Consider the following 27,409-nt stretch of genomic DNA (forward strand, 5'->3'; position numbering starts at 1 on the left):
ACACCACACACTCTCAACCGGCTCCAAACAGAAACCAGAAGCTGCAACTCTGAGCTTCAAACTGGCTCCAGTGAAACCAACAGGTGGCATCACACCTCGCTACGTCAATCTTTAAATACACGCTATGATCTAACCCAAAAACCACAGGCAGAACAACTGATGGAAAGATACAGATCGGACTTCTACCACATCATAATCCTGTGAACAAGAATAAAGTACACACATGAGCCAATGTGTTCAATTACTGAAAAAAGAGATGAATTGACACATTAATGGAAACAGATTTGACTGAAATTAATGATTTAACACACAACAATTTAACAACAGTGTTGGGGAACAGAGCTGAGAGCCTTTCATATAAGACTTTATTGCTTTAGAGGGAAACTTGCCTTTGGACACACAATGCTGCTTCTGTACAGTAACAAATAATTCAACATTATTACACAACAAACATCTCATAAATACTGAAGAAGTACGATAAATTACTCAGGATGACGACTGAAAAACGATAAATACTTAAAATTATAAGATGCGAAAAGTGCGAAAAGTGAAAAACACTGAAGAATCTCTTCTGCTGCAGACTCTTACTAAACATTCACCACACAGACCAAAACACTGTTTGTTAATATTCAGTCAATGAAGAGTTATTGAAGAAGGAACATGCTTCTGTAATCAATCACTTAAAAGACACATGATGTCCATATTAACACCAAAATGCTGTAAAATCAGACATCAAACAACTGCAAATGGAAATAAAATGGAGCATTGTTTACTTTACAATAATATTTTACTGTAAGTATTTTACTATAAGTACTAAACCAAACATAACTCTTAATTTTAAAGAAAGAATATGTATTAAAAAAAAACATAATCCTTTGTAGAAATTATCTATTAGTGTAGTTTAAACACAGAAAAACCATAATACAAAAAGCAATACAATGCAATTTAAATGGCATTATTAATATTATTATATTATATATTTTAATGTTATTTGTCAGGTAGATTTTGAGGGTAATTTATAGAAAAAATCAGTTAAATATCTGTCTTATAATGAGGCTTTTTTTCAGTGTAATTAAAACAACTGGATGTAAATCTTACTGAAATAATTGTATTAATAACATAATGGTTAATGGCTAATTTAGCAGAAATCCAATGGTGAATTTAATGGATTAAAATGTAGTTTAATGCATTTTTTTAACTGTTACATTTACAGGTTGTTCTGTAAAGATGATTACAGTTCGGCCGTATTTTTTTCTTCACAGTGGGATTCATTCATTCATTCAATATTTAACTCTAAGTTCTCTCCCTCACCTATAATCTTCTCTTCGTGAATAAATATCTGGTTATTTTATAGATACTTCATGTGTACAGAACATTAGAAAACTGTCATTTAGCAGGCTGTAATAAGTAATATATGTACTCACATTATAGTCAGATGTATCGATCATCAACACACTGCTGGAACAAGTCGGAGCAAGAAGAAGAAGAAGAAGAGGAAGAGGAGGAAGAAGAGGAGGAGGAGGAGGAGGAGAGATCTCTGTCGCTGACGGCTGTAAAGTGGATCGAGTGGTGAAATAAATCAATGGATCAGTTATTCAAGATTATCATATATAAACTAAATGTGTCCGATGTCATGGCAGCAGCGGCAGCAGCAGCAGAGACGCACGAAACGCACAGCTGAGTTTGACAGGACTAACGGACCACACTTTAATGTGAAAGAGAACCGGAAACGCTCCTTAAATTGTTTTATTATGAATTACGTTTAATTTACTTCTTCTATCGAGTGCTGGAAGATGTGTTCAGATCTGTACTGCAGTAAAAGTACCAAAAAAGCAGTGTACAAATACGTTATTATAATTAAGACTTCAGCATGAAAAACTATTATTACAGTAAAAGTACTGCAGTATTATGAGTGATGTAGTATGCAGTATTACAGTAAAAGTACTGCAGTATTATGAGCGATGTAGTATGCAGTATTACAGTAAAAGTACTGCAGTATTATGAGCGATGTAGTATGCAGTATTACAGTAAAAGTACTGCAGTATTATGAGCGATGTAGTATGCAGTATTACAGTAAAAGTAGTGCAGTATTATGAGCGATGTAGTATGCAGTATTACAGTAAAAGTACTGCAGTATTATGAGCGATGTAGTATGCAGTATTACAGTAAAAGTAGTGCAGTATTATGAGCGATGTAGTATGCAGTATTACAGTAAAAGTACTGCAGTATTATGAGTGATGTAGTATGCATCTTTGAGAAGTTACTATGTTGTTACTATAACTTGAATAAAGTATCTTCCACTTATTTAATATGTGGGTGCAATATTATATTCCGCCGCTGGGGGCGGCGTCTTATTCTGATGCTGCTTCTTCTTCTTCAGTCGTCACTTCCGGTGTCTTCCTCCTCTCAACAACAACCAACATGGCGGCTTCAGAGGGAGAAACAAACCACTCAGACGGAAGACTGGAGTTGTATCCTTTAATAAGAGCTCTGAATTATTATATATGAGTCTTATATGTGAGATAAAGTTCAGTTAATCTGTGTTTAACTTCAATACATGATAAACACAGTCATATATGATCATTACTGGACGTGTGTGTGCTGTTTAAAGGTGTTTAATGTTAATATTATTGTTTATATTAATGTTTATAGTCAATAATATTTAACTGTTGCTCTGCTTTGATGTTTCTGAGAGAGCAAAGTGTTCATGTTTCCATCACAGCTGATCTGACAGGTTTATTATTGTCTGATAAATAAATATCAAATGAAAATAGTATAGAGTATAGTTATAGTGGATTTTTGGTGTTTAGAGCTTTAACTATAATTTGATTAATCTATTGGTTATTTTTACAGTTAATCAATCAATTTTACGTCCATAAAATGTCTAAAAATGGTAAAAAATGTCTAAGTATAATTATAATTGTATATATCACTGTTCAAAAACAATTATGAAAGACAACATCACATCAAACCACATTTATAAAAGTCCAGCTTGATGTAGATGATGTCATGATGAACTTCTTTTATTACAGCGGAGAGAAAACAGGCGGTTTAGTTGGAGCCATCTTATCCTAAACACGAACACAGAAATCCCCCCAAAAAGTATAAAGTATTACAGTAAAAATACTGCAGTATTATGAGTGATGTAGTATGCAGTATTACACTAAAAGTACTGCAGTATTATGAGCGATGTAGTATGCAGTATTACAGTAAAAGTACTGCAGTATTATGAGCGATGTAGTATGCAGTATTACAGTAAAAGTACTGCAGTATTATGAGCGATGTAGTATGCAGTATTACAGTAAAAGTACTGCAGTATTATGAGCGATGTAGTATGCAGTATTACAGTAAAAGTAGTGCAGTATTATGAGTGATGTAGTATGCAGTATTACAGTAAAAGTAGTGCAGTATTATGAGCGATGTAGTATGCAGTATTACAGTAAAAGTACATAAGAGACCAAAACACGCTATAAAAGTCTAGAGGAGGTTTAAAGAGTCTATGAGCCTCAGTATTTCCTCCTGTGTGTTATTAATCTGGAGTTTGGAGCATTAAGTAAAAACCTGTCAGATGATCGAGAACATAAATACTTTTTTAAAACTGAGTAATAAAATGTTAAAATTGATTTTAAAACGGGCGGAAACAGTTAATGTGTTTGTTTGTTAAGCTGCTGCATTCTGTATTTAAAAAAAAACTGAAGATGAGAAGAAAGCAATTTTCTGTCTGATGGAAACATGAAATAAAACATCTCTGGATAACATGAAAATATTACAGAAATAATAATAAAATAAAATAAGAATAACAGTAACAATGAACAAATTAGGTCACTAAAAGCAAATCCGTTAAAAGATGTGCTGTGGATGTACGTTTATTTTTTCATTTTATTTATTTTATTTTATAGAATTTTGATTTTATTATTTATTTTATTTTATTGAATTTTTATTTTATTGTATATTTTATTTTTTTATTGTAATGAATTTTATATTTTATTTTATTTCATTGTATTTTTTATTATTTTTTAAATTTAATTTATTGAATTTTCTATTGTTTTTTTAAAATGTACTTTTATTTTATTTATTAATCTTTTTTAGTTGATTAATTTGCTTTATTTTAAAATGTTATATATTTACTTATTTTTTAATTTAATCAATCTTTTTTTTAATTTTATGTTTTATTTTATTATCATTATTTTTCATTTTATTTTATTTTATTTTATTGTATTTTATTTTCTATTCATTTATTTTATTTATTATTGTATTATAATGTCATTATATTGGCGGTTCTCCTCCTTGACCTCCTGCAGTTCTCTAGATGTTCCTTTCCCGTCGTCTCGTGAAGCCGTCATCGCTCTGAACTCTCTGTCACCAGATAGAGAACCGAGGAAAGGAGGCATCAGTAAACATCTGGAGGTGACAGGAAGCACGCTGTCTGTGTGAGGAAACACACACACACACATACAGAGCAACACACACACATACAGACACAGACACATACAGACACAGACACAAACAGACACACACACAGAACAACACACGCACCTGCTCAGCCTCCACCGAAACACACAAACACACACACACATACACACACACACACCTACCTGTTCTCTGTGATCATGTGACCTCCTCTCTCTGTTTTCAGGAAGTGGAGCGCAGATGAAGCTCGGATCCTCCGCGTGTCAGTAAACTCGTTTATGGATCATCTGTCGCTCGTTATGGAAACTATGGAGATGTTCGGACCTGCTGTCCCGCTCTGAGTCCAACATCTGGATCAGGAGGGTTCAGGTTCAACATCTGGATCATGAAGGTTCAGGTTCAACATCTGGATCAGGAGGGTTAAGGTTCAACATCTGGATCAGGAGGGTTCAGGTTCAACATCTGGATCAAGCCTCATGAACATCTGGAAGAAAAACAGGCAGAAAAAAGGACATTTAACTGGCAGCTGTTTTTTAAAGCGTTTATTTGAACTTTTCTGTGTAAGAATAAAGATTTTTCTGAAGGCTGAAAGATCAAAAAGACGTTAAAACATGCTTTCTATTGAGTTTAAATAAATGTACTGTACAGCATTTATATGAATGAATATTTAAACTTCTTTTGAAAGTTATAACAAACAACAATAAACCTTCTTTCAAACATTTGCAGCTCCTGTTTTTAAAGACGTTTTCTGTGTGTGAAATAATTAGGTTTTATTTGCAACAATATTCATATATTATATCACATCACATCCTTTTAATGTCATATTGAATTATTGTTAATGTAGTGTGGTGCTTTTTCTTTCTTTATTAAACAGAATATACAAGCAGCCAGTCATTCCAGTTCATAATGTAAAAAACATGTATATAAAGAAAGCATGATAGTTTCATTAGAAAGAAAGAAAAATTAATTAATTAAAAAATAACAAAAAAATATAATTTATATTAAGAAAACACGATAGTTTCATTAGAAATAAATAATTAATACTTAAGTGACCGACTTCTTTTTTAAAATTTAAAATAATTCTGAGTAGATTTTTATTACAATTATACTTTTCTTTTTTATATACAATAGAGAGACTCAAAATAATATTTTATAGCAATTACAAATAATTTAAATGGTGGGATTGTTTTTAATGTTCTGGTTTTGTGGATGTGAAATTTACCTAATAAAATAAACAGGTTTATAATATTATTTTATTTTATATCTTCTGACCTGCAGTGACACTGACTGACCAGCAGAAGGCGCCACAGCACCAGGAATCTGTAGATTTGACTGGTTGGGTTTCAGAGCATCACTTTAATTTATTATCTCTTTCTATCCATCTGATAACTTCTTATATAAACTACTTAATTAAAATAATGGATTCTGTGAGACTGCAGACGTTTTCTTCAATTTGAGATTGTTTGTGGTCACGTGAAACTTTACCTTCATTTTAGAGCTGCACTGATCAGTCAGTTAATCAATAGTTATTATTTGACTGATTAACCAATAATAGAAGGTATTAAACTGCATCTTAAAAGTCTATTAAAGCTTTAATTGACACACTTACTTACAACCCCTCAAATAATCAATTATCTGATCAGTTCATCAGTAATTCAAAAATATCCTTAAAAATAGTTTTAAAAGCAGCTTCAGGTTTGTTAAAATGTACATTTAGTATTTTTGTTGGTTTTATATAATTTGAAATGATATTTGCACTATTTTTTTTACCAAAAGTAAGACTGAATGCTCCTGAAAATGTCAAATGGTGTAACCACAAAAGAATGATACATATTACATATTTTATCACCTACAGTGTATTTACTAATAATGACTTCATTTAAAACATGTAAATGTTTCCTGATCTCCATGATTCCCCAGATGAAATGTAATATTTAGAACAATTGTATTCCATTACCTTTATTTAATATAAAAAGTTATAATGTAAGATCATGCCAAACTAGTTGATATGGTGTTTTATTGAGAATTTACTGTTTTTAAGCAAGTTGAATTATTTGGTACAAAGTTTTTATGGTTACACCACTTAGACATTTTTGCCATAATCCTCTAATATATTCTCTCAAAATGGATTAAAAGCAAACATTTGATGCTGGGTCCACAAAAAAAGAATGTGTGCAAGTTATTCATATGTTTATTTTCACATTTTAACCCTTTAAATTTAAACTAAACCACATGGACACAAAGAATCACCATTAACCCGTATATATATCACACAACTGAAAATCTACAAATTTGTGATGTTTTATATTTTCTCTTTAACCTTCATGTCGTCCTCCCGGATCAAATTGACCCTGTCTGTTTTGACTGTTCCTTCATTCCTTCCTCTCTCCTTCTCTCTTTCTTTCCACCCTTCCTTCCTTCCTTCTTTCCTTTCTTCCTTCTTTCCTCCCTCCCTCTACCTTTCTTCGCTCCTTCCTTCCTCCCTTCCTCTTTTCCTTTCTCCCTCCCTCCCTCCCTCCCTCCCTCCCTCCCTCCCTCCCTCCCTCCCTCCCTCCCTCCCTCCCTCCTTCCTTCCTTCTAGCTTCCTCCCTTCCTTTCCCTTCCTTCCTCCATCCTTCCTTCCTTCCTTCCTTCTTTCCTCCCTCCCTTCCTTCTTCCCCCTTCCTTCCTTGACTCGAGGACAACAGGAGGGTTAAATAAAAAAAGTAAAAAAGACAACAAGCGAACACTAATTAAATGCATATTATAAATATTTAAAGTTTATTTTCCTTAACTGCGTCTTAAACTGGCTGCAGGAATCTGAGGAGCAAACATTGACTCTCTGTCAGCAGCAGATTAAACTCTGACAGGATAATAAGCTGCAAACGTCACCGTTCAACAGGAAATGAAGCTTCACAGCAGACAGCAGATGATCAGGTGTCTCTTCCTCCTATAAACTCTCACTTTCTTCTCTTTCCTTCTTTCTGCTTTTTTAAGAAGAGGAGCATTATGTTACTTGGAAACTGCTGCAATTATCTGTAGACATAATTTCTTTAGTGAGCAACGAAGCACAAAATAAAAGAAGTAGGGTTCATATTCGTTCATTTAATCTTCTGTTAAAATGACAGCTGGAATTACAGCGATGTGATTATGGGAGGAGAAGTCTGAGCTGACATATTAAGGGGAGGATTTGTTTCGTGGCTTTAAAGAAAAGAGATTTTATAACTTGATATTTTATTCTGAAGTCACAGAGTTTTTATATTAATGACACACGTTGGTACAAACTCATAAAATAAGAAGAATAACATTACAATTAGCTGTAAAAACAAGTTTAATGGTCTTAAAAAAGAGAAAATGCTCCCTTTAATAAGCAACATCTCTCACATATCATCATATTTTAAGTAGTTATTTCCTGTTTTGCAGAGGTGTTGTTATGGTTGCTGTCCAGAGAAGCTTAAATACATTTAATATCTCATTTAACATCCAAATATTGTATCAAAATGTGGTTTCATATAATTAAAACCTGCATTAACAGCAGCAGAAACAAGCAGAGACTGATATATTATCATGTTTTAAGTTGATATGTTGAACTTATTTCTACATCCAGCATCTAATGATCAACGTCATTCACCTTTAACTTTTTAATTAAAATGCCATTAATCTATGCTGAGTTGTGGTGGTGTGTGTGTGTGTGTCTTTCTGTGTTTGTGTGTGTTTTTGTGTTTGTGTATGTGTGTGTATGTGTGTGTGAGATGTGTCTGTCGTGTGTGTGTGTGTGTGAAATGTCTGTTGTGTATGTGTGTGTGTGAAATGTGTCTGTTGTGTGTTTGTGTGTGTGTGTATTTTCACTGTATTGTTGTATGTGTGTGAGATGTGTCTGTTGTGTGTGTGTGTATTTTCACTGTATTGTTGTGTGTGTGTGTGTGTGTTGTATGTGTGTGTGTATTTTCACTGTTTTGTTGTGTGTGTGTGTGTGTGTTCGTGTGTGTGTGTATTTTCACTGTATTATTGTGTGTTTATTATGTATATAGCCAATCGTTGTGGATGTTTGTGTTTATTATATACATTGGAATCTTTTAGATGATTAATGAACCTGCACCTTTTCGGTCAAACTGCTTTATTTATTTATTTATTTATACTTTTGCTTTTTGTTTCCCTTCCGGCTTGTTAGTAGAAGTGATGGAGATGAGAGACACTGAGCGGTTAATATGATTATTTGCTTTGTTAGTCTTCTTGTACATCAGAGGTATGATGTGACTGAAATAAATAAATAAATAAACTAAACTATTTTATGCCACTGTGATTACTTAATCTGACATGGTGAACATAGTCCGATCCCGGCATTAATCATATCATTTAAACAATAATTTAACAGGCATTCATTCTTTATTTTGAATATTTTCTGTTTTTTCTACTTTTCAGTGACAGCGAACTGAGTGTCTTTGGATTTTGGATTAATTAATGAATTAATAAAGGAACTGACAATGGAAATAATCGGTAGCTAATAGTTAGATTTTAGTGTTGTGTAAGTCTGTACGAGCCGAGCATGTGTGTGTGTGTGTGTGTGTGTGTGTTTATGACAGTAAATAACATAACTGCAGCAGATTAATTCTCATAAATCAGAGAATTCAGATCAGAGTCAGTGAATAAACTTATTTTAACACAGACTGAACAATTACGTGCTCCTGAATGTTCAGTTTGTGATCTTCTGTTATTTATATCCTGGAAGGAAGGAAGGAAGAAAGGGATGAAGGAAAGATGGAAGGAAGGACGGACAGAATGAAGGAAGGAAGGACGGAAGCAAGAAAGGATGGACAGAATGAAGGAAGGAAGAAAGGGATGAAGGAAAGATGGAAGGAAGGAAGGAAGAAAAGAGGGAAGAAAGGGAGGAAGAAAGGAAAGAAGGAAGGAAGGAAGGAAGACAGGAAGGAAAGCTGGATGGAGAGAAGGAAAGAAGGAAGGAAAAGAACACAGGAAGGAAAGTGGGCCGGATCGGACCCCTCGGCGGGCCGAAGTGACTATTTGTAGTAAAGCTGCCTGAGAGTCAAAGCTCAGGGCTTCAACCTGCTCTCATCGCTTAGTTTAAACAGCCGAGGCCACACATCCCATTAAAAGGTCCTTTTTTTGGGAGGTTTTTGTGTTTTCAGAGGAGTGACTCATCACAGCTGACATTTAAACATCATCCCACTTTCACAGATGACAAGTGGCTCTGAAAGCACCACGTACAATAACATGTGAGGTCAGTGTGATTCAACAGCGTTTAATGAATGAGGAGGTGTTGTGATGCTGCAGCTGCTGCATCTGGAGAAACATCTGCAGAGAGAGAACGAGAGAAAAATACAGTTTATATAAAGTATGAGGAAGAAATGAGCAGCAGACGGAAAGTAAATCATTTCAGGTTGTGATGAATTTAGTCGTTTTGTTTGTTTATGAGGCGTTTAAACATAAATCTGATATAAATCCAAAACAATGGATACAATATCAGATTAAAACAATAGATAAGTATTGATACCTCTAATGTCTGTCTGTTAAAAGGAACCCTGACTATTAAACCTTGCATGACTTAATATGCTACAACTGTCCTCTCCTAATAAAATACATTGTTAACCCTTTAAATGCCAGTTTGTTATCGTCTTCTTTTTCACCTTCTTCTTCTTTTTCTTCTTCATCTTCTTCGTCATCTTCTTCTTTTTTATTGTATTCTTCTTCTTCTTCTTCATTGCAGAATGATGTATGGAGGAGGAAGAGGAGGATGAGGGAAGTTTCTCTAAGGCTTCATTGATGAAAATAAACTCATGCGAAGTCATATAAGCTTCCATTACCAGGACAAACAATAATCTGTCAGTATAGTTTAGTCCAGTGGGGAACACATGCTGTACTGTAGTAACCGTGGCAGAAAGAGGAAAATAGAGCAGTATAGTCCTTTAGATCCTAGAAGGAAAGAGAAGACGTTAAATGAGACACACTTGTGAGCCGAGGGGAAGAGAAAACTCACTGACTTTTTATTTTAGATTAAACTCTCTTCTAAAATTAAAACCCCTCTCTCTGTTACACAACATTTTGCTTTAAACATAATTTATTCAGTCTTAAATTTTACTAGATAAACAGTTCACAGAATTCTACATTAGTTACATTTATTGATATCTAATTGGATTGATGTTGGTTTCAATATTTAATTGATGACGATTATTTAGTGAATGTTGTTTTTTCTTCATGTGATAAACTTTTGTAGCTCTAGGTAAGAAACAAAAAGCTTTTTATTTGTTAAAAAACAAGATTGAAATGTTTTATTATTATTATTATTTTGCTGTCTCTCGTCCAACATTTTAAACTATAAATAAAACTATTTAAATCCCTGATGCTACAACATCTGCATATTCATATTCATATTCATATTCATACCTGAGATCTTTCAGTCTTTCAGGGTTTCTGCTTCACTTTGGTTCAGTAGAGACTCAACAGATGTACAGATGTTTTCTCCTCATGGTGAAGCTTTAATCTCAGGGAGAGTTTATTAGTTTATAACATTCCTACAATGAGGAAATTCAAAGTGCTTCATATAAAATATAAAATATAAAACATGAAATGCATGAGGACAGAATATAAAAGCAACACGTGGCAAAGTAAAAAAAAAAAAAAACGTAAACGCCGGTACGCGTGTTTTAACGGACGCCGGTTAGCGTGTTATAACGAGTTTTGACAAAAATGGACAAGGAAAAATCTAATTTTAGTAAATATGTAAATACACTAACTCTCCGAGACCGTGTGTGTTATTTAAAAAAATTTACATTCACTGACCCCTACACTCTCACTCACTAGATGGACAATTTGACAGGACTGCCCCCCACCCCCACACTCTCACTCACTGGATGGACAATTTGACAGGACTGCACCCCCTACAATGGCCAGACATTTACACCTACCTAATTGACAAACTGAGCGTCTACACAAAAGAAAAAATTAACTACGACTACAAATGGCGCTTTTCCACTACACAGTTCCAGCACGACTTGCCTCGACTCGGCTCGCCTCGCCTCTGTACGGTTCCAGAACAGACCTTTTCAGTTACAAAAAAGTACCTACTCAACGTGGGCGGGGTCATCATAGCACGGCTCCGCGAAACTGCCGTGACTTCGTTATACGCGACACAAAACACATAAACAATGTCTGTCTGTACACTGGTGTACAGACAGACAACTACCAATCAGCGGCCAGCAGTGTGTCGACGTCACATTTTAGTACCGGCTTGGCTCGCTTGTAACCTCACCAGAGCAGGTACTAAAAAAGGACCAGGTACCAGGTACTTTCCCTAGTGGAAATGCAAAAACAAACCGAGGCGAGTCGTGCTGGAACTGTGTAGTGGAAAAGCGCCATAACTTACTGCTACTCAAGTTATACAAGTTGCTACTCCTTGACATATTATTACTGTCACCACTACTACTGCAGCCCCAAATAATGATTAACTTAACGTAATTTCAGTCACAATTTAGTCTAACCCATAACGTTATCCAGGCTGAAACTGATGATGCATTACATGTTAATCTTACCTGATATGAAGTGCGCGCTGCAAACACGAGCGTTGTTGATTATATTTTCAGTTCAAGCCTTCCGTCTAATCGCGTTCAACCAAAGTAGTCTACGACTGGCAGTGGCTGGTATGCGATAGCACTTTAAGTTTGTGTTTTTGTTTTGCGGTTTTGGCACCCTTCAAGCGACCGTTATATTTATGTACTGTAACGGTAGATTTCAGGCTTCAAGCGACTGTGGAATTGACCGATAAGCTAACTTGTATATATGACAAGCTATTCTGAATTGTGTATTAATGAATGAGTCATTATAAGCTAACTTGTATATATGACAAGCTATTCTGTATTGTGTATTAATGAATGAGCCATGATAAGCTAACTTGTATATGTCAGGCTATTCTGTATTGTGTATTAATGAATGAGCCATGATAAGCTAACTTGTATATGTCAGGCTATTCTGTATTGTGTATTAATGAATGCTTTTCTGTATTTTTATATGTCCATTTCAGTTTCACACTTTCTTGTAATAAATCCTAACCTACTACAACACCTGCCTGTTCCTTGGAGGATATGATGCAAGGGAAAGTTTAGCTGGCTGTGAATCTCAATACACAACAAGAGTCACATTGGGTGCAACAGTACAATCAGTGATTGGTCAGTACCTGTACTCAAGTCTAAATTGATCCAGACTGTCCAGCCAGCTGATAACACGGTCGGCTAATGTTACCTGCATTTCATCAGAAAGTTGCCTTCTCTCTCTTCAGCTCTACTCTTCCTTTTGCTGCTGTGTTGTTGAATATTTACTCACCTGAGGTCTTCTTAGTGTTTTTACAGAGTCTTTATGGAGCTAACACTGACAGTAAACATACCTTTTCTTTGTTTACAGGGTCTTTATGGAGCTAACACTGACAGTAAACATACCTTTTCTTTGTTTACAGGGTCTTTCGTGGTCATGTTTGAATGTTAGCAGCTGCTTCAGTTCTTCCTGTGTTAATCTGAGCAGATGGTCGCTCAGCTCACTGCAGGCGAGGCAGCTGCTCTGAGAGTTTACTTCAGATTTAAGGTGCTCTTACTGAACTTTCTCAAGTTTTTAAATATTTTTTATGCTAATGAAACTTGCACTTTATTCCCATTTCGGACGCAATCTACTGCTCTATAATACACTGTGATGAGAAACAGTTTCTAGTTTGATTCTAACTGTCTTATAAATAAATGATAACAGCCGGAGGAACCGTCATAGTATCTCCATGCGATGCTACTTTCTACATCTCAGAGGGAAATATTGTACTTTCTACTCCACTACATTTATTTGACAGTTTTAGTTACTTTTCAGATGAAGATTTGACACAATGGATAATATAACAAACTTTTAAAATACAACACATTGTTAAAGAGGAAACCAAAAAGCAGTGTGTAGTCTGCTCACATTTCAGATGTCTATGAGTTGTTAACAGCTCCACCAAATAGTGATTTTTCCCTCTAAACTTCTCACATGCTTTCATTTCAATAAATGTTCAAATGATCCAATATTTCAGCAAAAATCAAATATTAGAGAAAAAGTCCAAAAACTGAAAACACATTTGTGTATCAGAACTTAGTTTTTCCTTCTTTCCTCTCCCATTAATCATCTCACCACCCCTCACATTTATCTGCTGACCCTTTGGAGGGGCCCCACCCCTAGGTTGGGAACCACTGGACTAAACTAGCTAACTGTATATAAAGTAGTGTAAACTAGCTCCACCTCCAGCAGCTACAACAGTAACATGCTGCTCTAACACTGATGCTTCACTATTAATAATCTAATGATGTCATATATAATAATATATCAGTCAGAGGAACCAAACCACTACTTTTACTGTAATACTGCATACTACATCACTCATAATACTGCAGTACTTTTACTGTAATACTGCATACTACATCGCTCATAATACTGCAGTAATTTTACTGTAATACTGCATACTACATCGCTCATAATACTGCAGTACTTTTACTGTAATACTGCATACTACATCGCTCATAATACTGCAGTACTTTTACTGTAATACTGCATACTACATCGCTCATAATACTGCAGTACTGTTACTGTAATACTGCATACTACATCGCTCATAATACTGCAGTACTTTTACTGTAATACTGCATACTACATCACTCATAATACTGCAGTACTTTTACTGTAATACTGCAGTACTTTTACTGTAATACTGCATACTACATCGCTCATAATACTGCAGTACTGTTACTGTAATACTGCATACTACATCACTCATAATACTGTAGTACTTTTACTGTAATACTGCATACTACATCGCTCATAATACTGCAGTACTTTTACTGTAATACTACATCACTCATAATACTGCAGTACTTTTACTGTAATACTGCATACTACATCACTCATAATACTGTAGTACTTTTACTGTAATACTGCATACTACATCGCTCATAATACTGCAGTACTTTTACTGTAATACTACATCACTCATAATACTGCAGTACTTTTACTGTAATACTGCATACTACATCGCTCATAATACTGCAGTACTTTTACTGTAATACTGCATACTACATCGCTCATAATACTGCAGTACTTTTACTGTAATACTGCATACTACATCGCTCATAATACTGCAGTACTTTTACTGTAATACTACATCACTCATAATACTGCAGTACTTTTACTGTAATACTACATCACTCATAATACTGCAGTACTTTTACTGTAATACTGCATACTACATCGCTCATAATACTGCAGTACTTTTACTGTAATACTGCATACTACATCGCTCATAATACTGCAGTACTTTTACTGTAATACTGCATACTACATCGCTCATAATACTGCAGTACTTTTACTTGTAGAGATTTTTTTTCATTGATCTTCATGGAACATTTGTGTGAATAAAATAACAGATTATTCTCCAGCTGGTAATATGATGAGTGTCTGTGATGCATCACTCGCTCCCAGGTGTCTGTTTATCATAGATGCTGCTGTTTTTATTCATTATGTCCTAACTGTATGTGTGTAATGTGTGTGTGTGTGTTCACATTATTAAACTCTAATAATGGTCATTTCCTGTTTGCTTGATCCCGCCCTCAAAGCAGTGATTGTCCTATCAGAGCTCAGCTTATAAAAAACAGAACAATTTTACAGAAAATATCAAAACATCAGTGAACAATCATAAAAAAAAATGAGATGATTTAATTTATATAGAGAACAAGGTGAATTAATTTGCTCATTAAATCCATATGGTTCAATTTTTTTGTGCCTTTTTTAACCTTTGTCTCATCCTCCCGGGTCAAATTGACCCTGTCTGTTTGACTGTTTTGACAGACAGACGGAAGGAAGGAATTCCTTCCTTCCGTCTGTCAGTCCTTCCTCCCTCCTTCTCTTTCTTTCTTTCCTTTCCTCCCTTCCTTCTTTCCTCCCTCCCTCCTTCTTTCTTTCTTTCCTCCCCTACCTTCCTTCTTTCCTTCCTCCCTTCCTCTTTTCCTTTCTCTCTCCCTCCTGCCTTCTTTCTTCCTTCCTTATTTTCCTCCCTCCCTTCCTTCCCTCATTTCCTTCCTTCCTTCCTCTCTCCCTCCTTTCCTTCCTAAGTCCTCCTTTCCTTCCTCCCTTCTTCCTCCTTTCCTTCCTTCCTTCTTCCTTCCTTCCTCCCTCCCTCCCTCCCTCCCTCCCTCCCTCCTTTCCTTCCTTCTTCCTTGACTCGAGGACAACAGGAGGGTTAAACTAAAAACACAATAATACTGCACAAGCATACAACACAGCAGTGATCTGAGACTCAGAGTTAGTTTTTAAGTGTTGCTGCACACATTTCAAAAGAAGACTGAGAAATTAAAAATTAATTTTAATCTAATTTAGATGTTTCTTCATAAATACAACAAATCACTTCGTTTGACTCGTTTCAGGCTAAATAGAAAACTTTATATTCACACTGCTACATACTGAAGATACAACTGATTACAAAGAAAAAAAACTTTTATAAAACAAGACTGAGGTTAACATCCATGAACATTAACTCCAGTAATTTTCATTCTTCATCATCATCATCATCATCATCATCATCATCGTCGTCATGTGACTTTGATGATGTTCGTTAAACCGGTTTCTGTCTCAGAAGTCGTCGTCGTCACAAATGTCCAGATACACGTCGAAGGCTTCTCGGTTACAGTTCCCATCGGGGGTGAAAACGTATTTATGGAAAGTCCCGTCAACACAGATCGCTGCAGGACACAAATGATTGATTAATATTTATCATTTTAGTGTCCATGTGGTTTAGTTTTGAAAAATTGAAAATAAACGTATGAATAACTTGCACACATTCTTTTTTTGTGGACCCAGCATCAAATTTCTGCTTTTAATCCATTTTGAGAGAATATATTAGAAGATTATGGCAAAAATGTCTAAGTGGTGTAACCATAAAAACTTTGTACCAAATAATTCAACTTGCTTAAAAACAGTAAATTCTCAATAAAACACCATATCAACTAGTTTGGCATGATCTTACATTATAACTTTTTTATATTAAATAAAGGTAATGGAATACAATTGTTCTAAATATTACATTTCATCTGGGGAATCATGGAGATCAGGAAACATTTACATGTTTTAAATGAAGTCCAGTGTTTCCCACAGACCAGGTAGCAATGTGTGGTGCAGGGTCGTACGGAGACCTTTTGACGGGCAGGGGCTCTGACCAGGGGGAGGTGGCGTTGCCGTTGTAGCAGCGGTACTGTGTGTCGGTAACCTAGCATCACTAGGGGGGTCCGGGGGAGCATACCCCCGGACCCCCCTAGTGTTGCTAGGTTAGAGCATACCCCCGGAAGAAAATTTTGAAAAATAATATGGTTGCAACAAACGATTATTTTTTTAATCGAGTCGTTTAATGACTGATTTTGTTTCATATTTGATTGTTTAAAATGTCTCTGCTATAAAATCCATCAGGTAATTTCTCTCCTGTTTGACTTTAAGTGTAAAAACGACTTCAGTAGAAATTAAAATCAAACACATTAAACATTATTTGTGTTGTTGAACGTTTCCTCACCGATGACGGAGTTGACGTTTTTGGACGTGTTCTTCCCGAAGGCGCAGATACAGGCGCACTCAGCCGGCACGGTGAAGCTGGCCAACGACCACTGACTGTCTACGTACTGACCAATCACAGGGCCGACCTTCCCCACCCGAGCCAACCTGAGAGAGAGGAAGAGGAAGAGGAAGAAGAAGAAGAAGAAGGAGAGACTCATTAAAACCTGAGCAGGACTTTAACCCTCCTGTTGTCCTTGAGTCAAGGAAGGAAGGCAGGGAGGAAGGGAGGAAGGAAGGAAAGGAGGGAGGAAGGAAGGAGGGAAAGAAGGAAGGGAGGAAGGAAGGAAGGAAGGAAAGGAGGGAGGAAGGAAGAAGGAAGGAAAGGAGAGAGGAAAGGAAGGAAGGAAGGGAGGAAAGGAAGGTGTGAGGAAGGAAAGTGTGAGGAAGGAAGGAAAGGAGGGAGGAAGGAAGGAGGGAAAGGAGGGATGAAGGAAGGAAGGGAGGAAGAAGGAAGGAAATGAGGGAGGAAGGAAGGAAGGAAAGGAGGGAAGGAAGGAAGGAAAGGAGGAAGGAAAGGCGGAAGAAGGAAGGAAAGGACGGAGTGAGTAAGGGAGGAAGGAAGTAAGGAAGGAAAGAAAGAACAGTCAAAACAGACGGGAGGATGACAGGAAGGTAAAAAGAGAGAAAGGAGTCAGCAGCAGCAGCTGATGTGTGGAGTTTGTTCTTACGCTGAGCGACGGTTCAGTTTTGTGTCTTTCAGAGCAAAGATGTGAACTGTTCCTTTATCACTGGAGGCGCAAAGGAAGGACGAGTCATGGCTGAAGTTGATACTGGAGAAGAAGAAAATAAAGACTCACAGATTAAGCTTTAAAACACATAAAATAAGTTAAAATAAAATAAAATAAAACATGTAGATATGAAGAAAACATGATGGTTCCATTAGAAAGAATAAATAAATAAATAAAGGCATAAGTTAACAATTTAAAAAAAATACAATTTAAAGACTAGAAATAATACTTCATATCAGTTAAATATAATTTAAATGATGTTTTTAATGTTCTGGTTTTGTGGACATGAAATTTACTTAATAAGATAAACAATTAGAAAAGTCATCAAATGCAATAAGTTACATTATTTTGATTAAGTAAGTGAAATAGTTACATTATTACATTTTAAATAGAGTTATTAGTAATCTGTAATCTATTACATTTCTAAACTAACCTTCACAACCCTGATAACATATATTATATATATATGAATAGGAAGGAAGGAAGTAGGAAGAAAGAAGGAAAAGAAGAGAGGAAGGAAAGATGGAAGGGAGGAAGGAAGGCAGGAAAAGGAGACAGGAAGGAAGGGAGGAAGGAAGGAAAAGAAGAGAGGAAAGAAAGATGGAAGGGAGAAAGGACAGAAGGAAGGAAGGAAGGAAGAAGGAAGGAAAAGAAGAGAGGAAGGAAAGATGGAAGGGAGGAAGGAAGGAAGGAAAGAAGGAAGGAAGGAAATGAAGACAGGAAGGAAGGGAGGAAGGAAAAGAAGAGAGGAAAGAAAGATGGAAGGGAGGAAGGACAGAAGGAAGGAAGGAAGGAAGGAAGGAAGGAAGGAAGGAAAAGAGGACAGGAAGGAAGGGAGGAAGGAAGGAAGGAAAAGAAGAGAGGAAAGAAAGATGGAAGGGAGGAAGGACAGAAGGAAGGGAGGAAGGAAGGACAGAAGGAAGGAAGGAAAAGAAGAGAGGAAAGAAAGACGGAAGGAAGGAAGGAATGAAAAGAAGAGATGAAGGAAAAGAAGACAGAAAGGAAGGGAGGAAGGAAGGAAGGAAGGAAGAAGGGAGGAAAAGAAGAGAGGAAGGAAAGATGGAAATAATCTAATAATATAATTATTATATTTCCAAACTTACCTTCCCAACCTTTGTAACATATATTATATATAAATGAATATATGAAAACAGGAGACTCACTTTTTCCCTCCATACAGATTATAAGTGAAGTTTTGCTGAATACATTAAACTCTCCTAAAGTCATTTTATTTCATTTTACTTTTGTCTTTATAATCTATTTTAACCTAGTTTTTTTCCTCTTATTTTTTATTTATTTATTGTTTATTTTCTCTCATTTATTTTACTTTAATTTTATTTTAAAACATTTTTATCCTCCTTATTTTTTCTCTTGTGTGCTTTGGTCTAAACTTTTTAAATGTGTTCCTTTTAATCATTTTTATTCCTTTTCTTTATGTCGTCACTTCTTCTGTCTTATTATCAGTTTGATTGATTATTTAATTGATTAATTATTTAAGGCTCTTTGTCTCATCTGACTAACAATCCCAAAAAATAAGAAAATCATCACATTTAAGAAACTGGAGCCAGAAAATATTTGACATTTTTGCTTGAAAATGATTAAAATGATTATTAGACTTTAATAAGAGTCGCTGATTAATTAAGTCTTTTCTGTCAAATCGACTAATTGATTAATAGTTGCAGCTCACAGAGAAACAGCTGAACATTAATACTGCTGAATCTCTTCTTCTTTGTCCTTTTTTAAAGCTGGAAAACTATAAAATATAATCAGGAAAACTTCATTTAACAGAAATCACCATAAATCCAGATTAATGACAGCAGATGTTTGATATTATATTGACATCAATATATTTATTAAAGCTCAGATTAGACTGTTTTACTGAGTCTGCTCCTCTGTTATCATTTAAACTTTGCTGTGATTCAGTTAAATTCACACTTTAGTTTTCATTAATGTGTTTTTATGTGTGATGAAACAGTGATTTAAATCACTAAATGTTAACCAGCCGTTGTTCTCAAGCTGCTCAAACTGATGAAATGATGAATTAATGATCGTGTGACGAGATGAAGATTGATCCACTCTGGAGATCGTTTTAGAAAAGTTCAGTTTTTGGTTGAAAGATGCTGAAAAAGCAGAGATTTTAAATATTAAAGATCCCCTCAGATATGTTTTAAGATGTAAAAACTCTTCTGCTTGGTTCATTATTTGTGTCTAAATCAAATATAGTTCAGTTAAACGTTTAAACTTTAGTATCATTTCCTCCTTTTCACTCATTAAAGATCCACAATCTGTTAATGTTCTAATAAAGTTTTTACAGTTAAAGACAACAGACCTTTATTTACTGTCTGAACACACACACAGATATATACACACAGAGCAACACACACACACACACACACACACACACACACACACACACACACACACACACACACACACACACACACACACACACACACACACACACACACACACACACACTCACTCACTCTCTCTCACACACACTCTCTCTCTCTCTCACTCACACACACACACACACACACACACACACACACACACACACACACACACACACACACACACACACACACACACACACACACACACACACACACACACACACACACACACACACACACACACACACACACTCCCAGTACCAGTATAGTGTAGCAGGGTCCGTTCCTCTCCTCAGCTCCACCAGTTTGTCTCTGGTCGTCGTGTCGAACAGACGGATCAAAGTTCCTTTACGTGAAGCTGAAGCCGCGACACTTCCCGGCTGATTCAGAGCCACGCAGGCGATTTCACTCTGATGAGCGTTGATGGTGAACGGAGCCGACGATGTTCCTGGTTTAGTGTTCGACAAGTCCTGAAAAAACAACAACAACATGAGACTCATTAGGAGGGGGAGGGTCAAACTCATCTTTATTCAAGGGCCACAAACAGAACAATATGATCTGATGAGGGATCAATAAAAAGATGGAGGGAAGGAAAGAAGAGAGGAAGGAAGGAAGGAAAAGAAGAGAGGAAGGAAGGAAGGAAAATAAGACAGGAAGGGAGGAAGGAAGGACAGATGGAATCAGCGAAGATAAGACAAGAAGCAAGGAAGGAAAAGAAAAGAAGAAGGGAGGAAGGAAGAAAAGATGGAAGGGAGGAAAAGAAGAGAGGAAGGGAGGAAGGAAGAAAAGATGGAGGGGAGGAAGGAAGGAAAAGAAGAGAGGAAGGAAAGATGGAAGAAATGAAGGAAGGAAGGAAGGAATGAAGGAAGGAAAAGAAGAGAGGAAGGAAAGATGAAAGGAAGGAAGGAAGGAAAAGAAGAGAGGAAGGAAAGATGGAAAGGAAGGAAGGAAAGCAAGAAGGAAGGAAGGAAAGAAAGAAGGAAGGAAGGAAGGAAGGAAAGATGGAAGGAAGGAAGAAAAGCAAGAAGGAAGGAAAGAAAGAAAGAAAGAAAGAAAGAAAGAAAGAAAGAAAGAAAGAAGGAAAAGAAGGATTTGTGACTTACAACGAGCTGCAAGCTTCCACATTTATGACCTGGAAACACCAACAGCTGTTTCTCCAGACTGGGACACAAATCACACAAACCTGCAACAAACAGATTTAATTTAACAAAAAAAAAAAAAAGGTTTAAAAAGATGGAGTGAAAAAATGAGGTGTGAAGAGATCTCGCGATATTAAAACTCCCAAAATAGTATCCAGCTGCAGATTCAGGTATGGGCGATATGTGCGCGTCTTCGTCTATAAGTAAAATCAGTCACACTACCAAATTAAAACACAATTCATAAGTGTGTTGTTCCACTTGTGTATTTGTGTGATACAGGATTTGTGCAATTTACTTTTAGATAAATATTGTAATTTGTGATGATTTGATTCTTTATTTCATTTATATTTAAATACTAAAATTGTTTCTATTCTTCATACTTCTTTCTTTGGTATTTATGGTTGAGCATTGCATACAGTCATGTCCTTGCCAGTGTTTGCTGTAGATCCAAAGAAATGATAATAAAACAGTCTTGGCATTATCAATACACTTTTAAACCAACTTAACATCAATAATCTTCTTTTTTTTCTCCCCTCCCCTTAAACATTCTAACATGTATTTATATCTTCATATAAAATATATAGTTAAAATATTATTATACTATACAAACACTTTCTCATTGATGTGAATGGGAAAGTGTGTCCAAATGTTTGACTTGTACTGTATATATAAATACATATATAAGAATAAAATAGTAGAGAATATATACAAATAAAGAAAGAATGGGGTGGGGGAAAAAAGAATATATATATATACATCCACATATTTATATCTATACACATGTACAGTTTCATACATACATGCCTGCATACTTATTTACCCATATAAGGACTTCCTTACATTCCCTCCCTCCCTATATCTATCGATCTATCTATGAAACACAGAGGAGAGAAGCATCTCTGACCTTTGGGATTATCTCTGGTGTCAAACTCAAACAGTTTGACGGGATTTTCTGGGAAACTGTAAACGTAGATCCTGTTTTTTAACACGATGATGATCCTGCAAAAAAAAAGAAGACAAATAAAACCAACAATAATTATACGTATTAAACTTCAGTGATGTTTATTATTTCAGAAGGAAGGAAGGACAGAAGGAAGGAAGGAAAGATGGAAGGCAGGAAAGAAGGAAAGAAAGATGGAAGGAAGAACAAAAGTTAAGAAGGAAGGAAGGAAGGAAGGAAAGAAGGAAAATAAGGAAGGACAGAAGGAAGGAAGGAAGGAACGAAGGAAGGAAGGACAGAAGAAAGGAAGGACAGAAGGAAGGAAAGATGAAAGGAAGAGAAGACAAGAAGGAAGGCAGGAAGGAAGGAAGGAAAGATGAAAGGAAGAAAGGAAGGAAGGAAGGCAGGAAGGAAGGAAGGAAAGAAGAAAGGAAGAAGGAAGGAGGGAAGGAAGGAAGGAAGGAAGGAAGGAAGAAAGGAAGGAAGGAAGGAAGGAAAGAAGGAAGGAAGGAAGGATGTGTATTATTTCAGACTGACTCACTTGTCGTGTCTCATGCGGACAGCCAGCACTGGTTTGGTGAAGGTGAACTCCAGCACCAGCTTGTCTTTGGGGTCACGTGACTCTCGAGCGTCGTCCCAGATCAGCACTGAAATAAAACAATAAATAAAATATAAAACTAAGCTGTTTGTTTGAGATTAAAAAAAAAAAAAGATGTAAATGAAGCATCAGCAGTAAAAAGGCTCCAGATGGCTCAGAGCTGATTAGACTGAGTCAGCTTTTCTTTCTCTTTACACAATATCAGGAATTCAGCCGTAATGTTTCTTCTTTAAGTTCAACTGTGAAATATCAACATCACACTTATATATATTATCATTCTTTAACTTCATTAATGTGAAGATTTGATGCTTTTCTTTGTGTGTGTGGAAGGAAGGAAAGAAAGATGGAGGGAAGGAAGGAAGGAAGGACAGATGGAAGGAAGGAAGGAATGAAAGATGGAAGGAAGGAAGGAAGGAAGGAAAGAAAGATGGAAGGTAAGATGGAAGGAAGGAAGGAAGGAAAGAAGGAAAGAGAGGAAGGATAGAAGGACAGATGGAAGGAAGGAAGGGAGGGCAGATGGAAAGAAGGAAGGAAGGACAGATGGAAGGAAGGAAGGAAGGAAGGAAGGAAGGAAGGAAGGAAGGAAGGAAGGAAGGAAGGAAGGAAGGAAGGAAGGAAGGAAGGAAGGAAGGAAGGAAGGAAAAGAAAGACTCATATGTGCCTCCTTTTTCTGTGTTGTACTTTGTTTGTAAAATTAACAAAATATTCAATAAATAAATGTTTTTATAATAAGAAGAAGGTGTATTCCTGGTGCTGATGGGATATTAAGAGGCTTAATAATGTCAAAAAGAAAAGACTATTGACAGATTTTACCACTTTCATTGTTATTGTCTTTCTTTTATCATTTGAGACTAATGTTTATACGGTAGAGATACTGAAGACAAATATTATGTCCTAATGTTCCTGTTGCTTGTTTACTTACCTATTATTTATTGTTCTTTGTTGGTTTTATATCATTTGAAATGACATTTGCACCATTTTTTACCAAAAGTAAGACTGAATGCTCCTGAAAATGTCAAATGGTGTAACCACAAAAGAATAAGTATTACATATTTTATCACCTACACAGTGTATTTAAGTGGACTTATACTAATAATGACTTCATTTAAAACATGTAAATGTTTCCTGATCTCCATGATTCCCCAGATGAAATGTAATATTTAGAACAATTGTATTCCATTACCTTTATTTAATATAAAAAGTTATAATGTAAGATCATGCCAAACTAGTTGATATGGTGTTTTATTGAGAATTTACTGTTTTTAAGCAAGTTGAAAGTTTTTATGGTTACACCACTTAGACATTTTTGCCATAATCCTCTAATATATTCTCTCAAAATGGATTAAAAGAAGAAATTTGATCATGGGTCCACAAAAAAAGAATGTGTGCAAGTTATTCATACGTTGATTTTCACATTTTAACCCTTTAAATTTAAACTAAACCACATGGACACAAATAAACATCTCATTGACTCATACAGGTGTGTGTATATAATTGGGTGGATGAGGATAGTATATATAAATAAATAAAACCTTTAATAACATCTGAATGTGAATGTGTGGAAGTTAAGTGGTCGAACAATTTATGCAAAACTGTGTAAGTTACTGTATAGAAGAAATAAATATGTTTAAAGTTTATTTGTGTCCTTGATCACTTCAATTCAAAAAAACTAAAACTAAAACAGTGAAAAGATAAAAGTGGAAATATTACAATAAAAGCTCAAAGAAGAAAAAGAAGAAAAGAAATCTGTCTGTTCTGCTGTGTTGTGAGATGAGACAGATGGTTTCTCTTTAAAAACAACATAATTAGAAACAGCTTTTCTGATCCTAATTTTAGTATTATTAATATTTAGCACTGTCTGGATCCTTTAATGTTTGTAACAAATGTGCTGAAGCATTAAAATTAACAATATGTACTTTTTTAATCATATTAAAGCTGAAAAAAGCTAAATATTATGTTATACTTTTGTCTAATTTGACTCATTCACATAAAGAGTAGAGCTGATGCTGACGCCGATATTAGAGAGTAAAAAATAATCCTGATATAGATATTTACAGAAAATATAAATACACTTTTTTTTTGCCCTGACTTTATTTAAAACTCACCAGAGATTTCAGAGAATTTGGGGTTGACTCCTCCTCCAACGACAGCGAGCAAGTTGGAGCGATGCAGCATCGAACACAGAGCTACACTGCCAACCTGCTCATGATCTACACACACACACACACACACAAACACAAACACAGACACAGACACAGACACAGACACACACACACCACACACACACACAGAGAGACACACACAGAGACACAGAGAGAGAGAAAGACACACACACACACACATACACACACACAGAGACACATAGACACAGAGAGAGAGAAAGACACACACACACACACACACACACACACACACAGAGTTAGTGTTCAGCTCTCTTTTTGTGGGTGGGTGGGTGGGTGTGTGTGTGTGAGAGAGTGTGTGTGTGTGTGTGTGTGTGTGTGTGTGTGTGTGTGTGTGTGTGTGTGTGTGTGTGTGTGTGTATGTGTGTGTGTGTGTCTCTGTGTGAGAGTGTGTCTCTGTGTGTGTGTGTGTGTGTGTGTGTGTGTGTGTGTGTGTGTGTGTGTGTGTGTGTGTGGGCTCACCCAGATGACCTTTCTCCATCAGCGGCTCCACGTTGTAGATTCTGACTCCGCTCTCCATCGCACAGCAGAAACAACCTGAAGAGACGAAGAGTTTAGTTAGTTTAGCATAGACTGTCACGTTGAAACATAGAACACTTCATTTCACTTCCATTATAAGTGCATTATGAAGGGATCTTCTAATGGTCAGTATGAACAGGAGGAATCATTACAGCATGATAAACACATGCTATGTTATTTTAGACTCCTGACTGTTGGTTTAAAACATTAACATTATACATATCATTGTTTTTAATGCTTCATGTCATCAGATTAAAGCAGATAAACAACGTTAAGTCTCATAAATCAGACTCACTCTGATCCTGGTTGAACTGCAGGCTGTTGACTCCTCTCTGCTGAGCCATGACTGCTCTCACTGCCGACACGCAGCTGCTACCGGTTAACTACAGGTGGAGGACCTGGAGGAGTAGCAGGAGGATGAGGAGGAACAGGAGGAGGTGGATGAGGAGGAGGAGGGGGAGGAGCAGCAGGAGGAGGAAGATGACAGAGGAGAAGCAGGACGATGAGGAGGAGCAGGAGAAAGAGGAGGAGCAGCAGTAGGAGGAGGAGGGGGAGGAGCAGGAGGAGGAGAAGGAAGAGGATCAGGAGGAGGAAGAGCAGGAGGAAAAGTAGAAGCAGGAAGAGGAGGAGCAGGAGGAAGAGGAGGAGGAGTAGGAGAAGAAAAGGGAGCAGGAGGAGTGGGAGGAGGAAGAGGAAGAGGAGGAGAAGGAGAAGAATGAGGAGTAGGAGGAGGAAGAGGAGGAGGGTGAGGAGAACAGAGACAAACAGGACTTACTGTTAGCTTCAGGTGGCTAACACACATTAGCATCAGATAAAACATAAACGAGTCTTTTTTTAAGCGCGACATTAATAAAGAAGTGAAGTCTGACCTTCAACACGCAGCCTGGAGACGCTGCGGACGCTTTAACACGCAGAAACACAGACAGATGTTGCGACACCGCGACTTGTTGTTGTTTTTCACCCGACGACGTCAGCGGCACGTGCTTCCGGTTCTGTTCCGCTTTCCGGTTTAACAAAATAAAAGCTTTTTATTTTTTTTATTTTTTTTGTGTGTCCTAAACCACAATTCAAAATAAGATACGATTTGAATTAAAACATAAACGATATATTATTATGATTATTATGATGATGATGATTATTATTATTATTATTAAGATAAGATACAAAAAACAATCAAAACAACAGTAGAAATATATAATAAAAATAAATAAATAATAATAATTGTGACATTATTTTTTATTATTTACAACACAACAATAATATTGTTATTGAGTGGCATTATTACTATTATTATTATTATTATTATTGTTGGTGATTTAGAAGTTTTAATGCAGAATAGTTTCTATCTTTTATTAATCTATCTATCTATCTATCTATCTATCTATCTATCTATCTATCTATCTATCTATCTATCTATCTATCTATCTATCTATCTATCTATCTATCTGTGATTAATTGTATCATTCTTTATGCCATTTTTTAAATTTATAAACAGAAATGATCTAAAACATCACCTAAAATTGCACCTTTCCTCCTAGAATTGAGCTCTCTATTTAAACCACAGCTAGTAAATAATAAAGTAATTTTAAAAAAAAAAGCAATAAATAAATAATTTAAATGAATTAATATACCGCTAAGTTATTCCTTTATTAGTCCCACAGTGGGGAAATTTACATTATTGCAGCAGCAAGTGGACAGACTCATTAAACTCAGGTTTTCAGCACAGAGACACTTTCAGAAGATTAACGTGAAATTCTGCACAAAAATGCAAGTAACAAGAAGAGAAGCACATTATAGTTTTTTATAATAAATTAAAAGTTTTGAGAGGCCGCAGTTTTTCTAGTGTAAAAATAATAAAACATTTGTTTATACAGCGCTTATCAAACCCAGAGATGACACAGC

At 35.9% G+C, this 27,409-nt stretch overlaps 2 protein-coding genes across 2 annotated transcripts; one reads left to right on the forward strand and one right to left on the reverse strand.

The window, feature by feature from the left end:
• The first annotated feature begins 2,406 nt into the window (after positions 1-2,406).
• Positions 2,407-5,143, forward strand: LOC133995494 (EKC/KEOPS complex subunit Lage3). Its single transcript, XM_062434903.1, has 3 exons — positions 2,407-2,471; positions 4,302-4,430; positions 4,637-5,143. Exons 1-3 carry the CDS (start codon positions 2,422-2,424, stop codon positions 4,749-4,751), a joined length of 294 nt encoding a protein of 97 aa, XP_062290887.1. The 5' UTR covers positions 2,407-2,421; the 3' UTR covers positions 4,752-5,143.
• Positions 5,144-15,756: 10,613 nt separating this feature from the next.
• On the reverse strand, positions 15,757-26,491 carry wdr45 (WD repeat domain 45). Its single transcript, XM_062434962.1, has 11 exons — positions 26,377-26,491; positions 25,803-25,905; positions 25,451-25,525; positions 24,914-25,018; positions 22,752-22,857; positions 22,175-22,269; positions 21,235-21,314; positions 20,393-20,601; positions 17,676-17,777; positions 16,967-17,112; positions 15,757-16,145 (listed from the first exon to the last, which is right to left on the reverse strand). Exons 2-11 carry the CDS (start codon positions 25,849-25,851, stop codon positions 16,036-16,038), a joined length of 1,077 nt encoding a protein of 358 aa, XP_062290946.1. The 5' UTR covers positions 25,852-25,905; positions 26,377-26,491; the 3' UTR covers positions 15,757-16,035.
• Between the last annotated feature and the right edge of the window lie 918 nt (positions 26,492-27,409).

Source organism: Scomber scombrus, chromosome 15 (assembly GCF_963691925.1).
Source record: "Scomber scombrus chromosome 15, fScoSco1.1, whole genome shotgun sequence".
Classification (NCBI taxonomy): Eukaryota; Metazoa; Chordata; class Actinopteri; order Scombriformes; family Scombridae; genus Scomber; species Scomber scombrus.

What these genes read in the sequence shown, in the direction of transcription:
- LOC133995494 (XM_062434903.1), top strand. Translation starts at nt 2,422, where the DNA reads ATGGCGGCTTCAGAGGGAGAAACAAACCACTCAGACGGAAGACTGGAG. An exon ending in TCAGACGGAAGACTGGAGTT is followed by an intron (nt 2,472 to 4,301) that starts GTATCCTTTAAT and finishes GACCTCCTGCAG; the next exon opens with TTCTCTAGATGTTCCTTTCC. An exon ending in ACAGGAAGCACGCTGTCTGT is followed by an intron (nt 4,431 to 4,636) that starts GTGAGGAAACAC and finishes CTCTGTTTTCAG; the next exon opens with GAAGTGGAGCGCAGATGAAG.
- wdr45 (XM_062434962.1), bottom strand. Translation starts at nt 25,851, where the DNA reads ATGGCTCAGCAGAGAGGAGTCAACAGCCTGCAGTTCAACCAGGATCAG. An exon ending in GATGGAGAAAGGTCATCTGG is followed by an intron (nt 25,019 to 25,450) that starts GTGAGCCCACAC and finishes GTGTGTGTGTAG; the next exon opens with ATCATGAGCAGGTTGGCAGT. An exon ending in GTCCGCATGAGACACGACAA is followed by an intron (nt 22,270 to 22,751) that starts GTGAGTCAGTCT and finishes TTTTTTTTGCAG; the next exon opens with GATCATCATCGTGTTAAAAA.